Source organism: Myzus persicae, unplaced genomic scaffold, assembly GCF_001856785.1.
Source record: "Myzus persicae strain clone G006 unplaced genomic scaffold, MPER_G0061.0, whole genome shotgun sequence".
NCBI lineage: Eukaryota > Metazoa > Arthropoda > Insecta > Hemiptera > Aphididae > Myzus > Myzus persicae.
In genome coordinates, this window is record NW_019101352.1 from 729,313 (window position 1) to 735,312 (window position 6,000).

A 6,000-nucleotide genomic window follows, 5' to 3' on the forward strand; every position below is an offset into this window, starting at 1 on the left:
ATATTGAGTTAGGTATTACGTCTTACATAATTGTGTGTTGTTTTTTTATTTACTATATTTTTTAACTATGTATTATGTTCCCGGTTAAATGTATTGTGCTCGTAGTATTATATTTTATTGGTCAAAATTATTCGTACCTGCATAATTAAAATAGATGGTACCAGCTAATGGCTATTTTCGTATACGATTTTTCAATCCGGTACTAAACATAAAAGTATAATATATTATTCTTTAATAAATTCTTATGTGTACGACATCGAGAATCTAACACTTCATGTCTTCATCTTACCATAGAATATGTTTGATTTTATTAAACTTAAAGATACAGATAATTATGTTACGTTAACAAAACGAATACCTCAAAAACATATAATGTAAAACTGGTTTATTTAATTATTTCAAATTCGTTGAAACTTATAAATTGTAGTTAAACTATATACTTATTGACATACTATAATCTCCTAAAATGTATACTAGAAAAGTTAAGCTGCAACAGAATCAGTTATGCAAATTTGTATAGCTGTTAAAAGCTAGGTATTGAATTACAAAGCTTTATGTTAAATATTCATATTGTGAGATTTTTACTTGATTTTCGGTTTCTAATAGTCAACAAAATTTTAAAAAATTGTTAACTATCCTAGTAAGAATAAATTGTTCCAACAATTATAAAAAAAAAATGTTTTATGTTCATCTTATATTTATTTTAACAATTTTAAATTACTACTGTAGTAGGGATCGTATTTATTTATCTAATATACAATGTAGCTGTATTCACATAATATTGTTATTTATAAAATAACTTTACTTATTTCTAAGTGACTTACTGACTTATTTTTTTTTCATCTTTACTTTGTTTTTGTTTTTATAAATATTATATTCTGATGTTTTAATATTTTACTGGGTCTATATAATTACTATATGGTCTATGATCTGGGATCATCCGCATTTAATCATTTATAATGTATTATTGAATGCACTCTCAATTATGTTTTATTCGATATGTTATTACTTATTTATATTTTGTAAATTTAATTTAAACCATGCACGATATTATTACTATTATTATAATGACGCATAAAACAAATTAATTTAAAAATATAAGTTTTCGTAAAAAATCAATGTCTTTAAATGAATTTAAATGGAATGATAATATATAAAAATAAGGACATCTTATTACATCTTAATTTTCTTATTATTTCTGACATTTTTATTATATTATACAATCTGAATCCTGATGTCTACGGTGTCAGTGGTTTCAGAGGTCATATTGAGGATTTACTTACCCTCAAAAAAATGTAATGATGAAATTTATATTATTATTTTATTTTTATTCGTCGCCACTCACTCAGTGTTAATAGTGATATGTCACGCGAAGTGCTCTTCAAATATTTCAATAACACAATAGTAGTAATAAGTATTTATTTCTGAATTTTTTACCACATAAATTGAATGTGTTGATCCACTCAACCCATTTACACCCGATCGTTGCGTAAAAATATTTTGTAAATTTTGCCTGATGTAGGTAAATATAATATTTATTGAATCGACAGTTTAGCAACATTTTATAACTATACCTATTACAAAATCATTTGATCTAAAATGTCAAGTAATCGAGCAGGTTTATAACACTAAGATTGTATGTAGGTACATGAATATAAATTATAAGTTCATCTGTTATCACTGAAATGATACTAAGATAATACAAATGATGTCTGTATGTATATTTACTAAACTATTTGTCATTTTCACTTCTGGTACATCAATTGAACATTTCAATAAAATTACTGTTTATTATTCTCATAGAATTTATACAACTGTATTTGATTAAAAAATAACACGAAAACCATCGTCTTACATAACTAATATTTATTTGCAACTATTTTTACAGCATCGAGCAACTCGCCTTCCATAAACATTGCTCAATTACTCAACATCAACGAGATCGCAGTCTACGTGTCAGCATCGTTGTTTATTGTACTTCTACGGTAGCAATTGACCGCAGCCTAATCAATGTCGCAGACCTATGTGATAAAGATTCTTCAACAATAATGATATTTAAAAAAATTAGTAAAAAAAGAAGAAAAAATGAACAATTTTAAGTCATAAGTTAACTTTAGTTTTTGAAATGTTAATAAGTACCCAAGACTTTTACTGTGTTTCAAAAATCAGTCTCCAAAGGGGGGGGGGCATGTATATTGTTTTATAATTTAACACCATCCTACATTTTGTTACATTTCGTTGTAATCTATTGTTTACATTGTAAACTTTGAAAAAAAAAATTTCAATCATTGTTAAATAATAATTATTATTTACTATTATATTGTAACATATTTTTTATTGAATTTTTATTTATATAAATTGTTTAGTGTTTGAATATAATATCATGTACATAAGGAAATCATATTATATACCTATGGATAGAGCGTGGTCTGATGTGTATATTGATTCTCGTAAAAAATCGCTGGTTGTATATATATTATAATACATATTTAAGTACATATAATATTGTTATATTATCATGATAAATAATATGCTAGTCACCGCTTGAAAATATGCTAACACCCTGTAGTTAAAAATCTTTAATAATATTATATTATATTGTATCTTTGGAAATATATATCATATTGTATAATTTAGTGTGTTTGTTTTATTATGATGAAACTATGTCGATCATTTTTTTTTAATTTACTCGTCGATAGCAAACAAATCTTCTTTCTTACCGAAAGCCGGAAACAGTGTAAATATTTAATTTTACAATTAAAACCATTGTTTTGCCGGATGGATGAAACCTAATAGTGAATTTTTATTTGTAAGTCCTCTGCGCTCCACGGCCCTGTTTGTATCAACTCCCAAATGAAAAATGAATATTTAATTTCAACTGTACACGCGCCACCTGGTTTTATCGTCGTGCAGATGGAGCTAATAAAATTATATAGTATCAAACATACAGCTGTCATATTTTTGTTTTTTTTGTAACTGCACTCCTATATATACATTTACATTTTTCTAAAACTCATTATTTTACTTTTTCATTTTTATTATTGTTATTGTTAATATTGTACGGGATGTTTGAAATGACGTATTCCATTTGCTATTCTTTTAATTTAATTTTAGAATTCTAATCGTATTCCACATCAAGTAAAATATAACTATGTTATGTGAGTGTATATTAAGTTAATTTAACCAAACGCGTTTACCTAAAACTTAAAGGCTAAATATCAAAAACCGGATTCAATAAATTATTTAAAATAGAAAATAGATGGTAATAATCATTTTATATACATTCTGTGTACAGTTTTTCTCAGTACCAACTTTTTATTTAAAAATGCCAATACAAAAAACTTATGTAACAAACGTTTTCAAAAATTAAGTAGTCATTTTTGCAAGTACATAAAAAAACACTTTTAAATAAATACTATTCGATATAACACAATATATTATTTAACTGCAATATTTCATTTTGCATATAATATGAATAGGGATATAATGTGTTACATATGGACAACAAAAGTGAACCACCGAAATTCATATTAAATATTAAAACCCTATATTTTTAATACTTATAAGTTTTTTTTAAATAATCACCGAATAAAAACATTTATTTCATGACACAAAAAAACCACAATTCCATTTATTATAATATTATGTGGGAATTTAGTATATAAAGTGATACATGATAGCTTTATTCATATTATTTAAACATTGTTTTTCTAGTTTTATTTTTAATAAGTTTCCAGTTTTACTTATACCTATAAGGCTATAAATACGATATAATACAGGAATATTTAATTGAAAAGAAATCTTACTCGTTTTAGCAGGTGAAATCGATATTTGACAAACATTTTAAATGAGTTAAACAAAATACAAAGGTAGCTACTAGAAATTATTGAACACAAGTGCATGTTCAAAATATGTATCCCTTGAGTACAGCATACGGAATATCGGTATTTCCCATCCACCAGTTATTAACATTTAAATTAAATTTGTTGTACACGTTACTTTCTATTAATATTTAATTGCAATAATTTTAGTCGTATAACGATGTTACTAGATAATTTCGGGTATGTGCAACAAAAACGAAAAAAACACCTCTAAGTCAACATATTTCACCACTGTTCTATCAACATATAATGCATAAATATATTATACGTCCATGATTCGATTTTGTTTATTTAAAACGTACCTACGTCCTACACTGAGTTATGTACCTACTAAAAATAGTAAAACGAAACTGTCGATTAGTTTGATATTTATTTGGAAATAATTAATAATATTTCCGGTCGAATAACGACGTGATTGACAACTAAGCGTACAATTGAAACGGTTTAATACCGAAAACTCCCCTGTAATGACGTAATTTGGATACATGTTTTAATTTTGTCAATCGACCTAAAAACCGTTAAGTAATTCCTGTAAGTTTCTAGCTATACAATATACAAATCTACCACTAATACAACTGTTTGATAACTTACGTGGAATGGTAAATTATGTCTGTTGGGTGGTTACATGTATACATAGGCGCAATTTGGGGGGACTAGGTGGGAGGCTTGTCCCCCCTAGTTTAATTTAAGCCCCCCTATTTTTTAAATAATATATTCATTCTTTAATCCATAATCAGACATATATATATATATATAACATAGATTAAATAATTAGTTTTACTCGAGGTTTTACTAGTATATTATGTAATTTATGATAATAAGATTAATATCGATATTTTACAAAATATATAATCAATTGTTATTGTACCTACTGATGTATACTTTTAACCACTATCAGCCACCTCTTGTACGTAAAATTGTAAAACAAAAAGTTATTTTAAAGAATTTGTATAGGTACTTACCTATATTTTATAATCCATATAATCTATGGTCCATTATAGAACTCTATTTTTGAGTGGGTTAATTTTTTAGGACACTGAGATAATTTACAGCAACACTGCAAGTTTCAACCTACCCGTAAATAATTGTATAGACAAGCTAAACTAATTTTAAACACTAATAATTTAATAACATTTTGATTAGTATTTATTATTTTAGATGTCGACGAGTGTATTGGTTTTACAACGATATGTTGTTTTATTTTTGTTACGTATAATAGCAGAAAAATGTTTCCACTTTGAGGGTGGTTTCTATTAGAAAATTTGAGTAGTTGGCACTTAAAAAGGTAAAAAGTTAAAAGAATTCGTAGAAATTCAGTAGTATTGTACTATTGTACCTATGGAATAATATCATATAATACTTTATATTGTTATTGACAAACATTAGTTCAACCTTCCTAATAGAAAAAACAATTACTTATAGCAATATGATAAAATTTGATGAAATATCGTTAGAAATATGGCACTATCCAAACTCGAAATCATTTTTCAACTTACACAATAATTACTATCGTCGAATTCTAATTCATCACCCTCCCACCCTAGCTACGCCATTGCATCAGAACTACTTCCTAAGGTTTTTTAATTATAAATCACTTCAGCTCATTAAAATATTTGACACTTTGTTTCTTGTTGCAAGATAAAAAAAATATGGATTAAATTCTAGGATAGGTCTACACCAAAATATTTTTAATAAATATTTATTTCTATAAAAAAATCACTGGAATATTTCATTATTTTTGCATACACCTGGTTTAATGTCTTATTATTCATTTATATCACCTACCTACATAACAAAATTTTACAGTGACACAAAAACAATTCTTTTCTCTTACCTTGTCCAAAGTTTTTTGTCTGATTAAACGCGATGCAAAGTGGACAAAATAAGATATTTAAATAATTCCATCGATTTACACAATAAGTGTCAGCAATAAGCCCAAAAAATAGTTCGTAATATTATATCACTTTGCCACTATTATTGCAGATTTTTTTATTTTTTTTATTTTTTTATTTGTATAGCTTCCAGTACTAGACTAATACAGCTCGACAATTACGAGTACATAGGACAAACATAGATTTATTTTTACAATAGAAGTTCATTTCTGTAAGAATAATTGTTA

The 6,000-nt window shown here is 26.0% G+C and overlaps 1 protein-coding gene across 1 annotated transcript in view; it reads left to right on the top strand.

The window, feature by feature from the left end:
* Positions 1–2,628, top strand: part of LOC111028721 — a 298,666-nt gene extending 296,038 nt beyond the window's left edge. Inside the window, exon 6 of the mRNA XM_022307457.1 lies at positions 1,889–2,628. Within this exon, the coding sequence (XP_022163149.1) occupies positions 1,889–1,989 (101 nt within the window). The 3' untranslated portion in view covers positions 1,990–2,628. The remainder of the gene's footprint in view (positions 1–1,888) is intronic.
* The last annotated feature ends 3,372 nt before the right edge of the window (positions 2,629–6,000 follow it).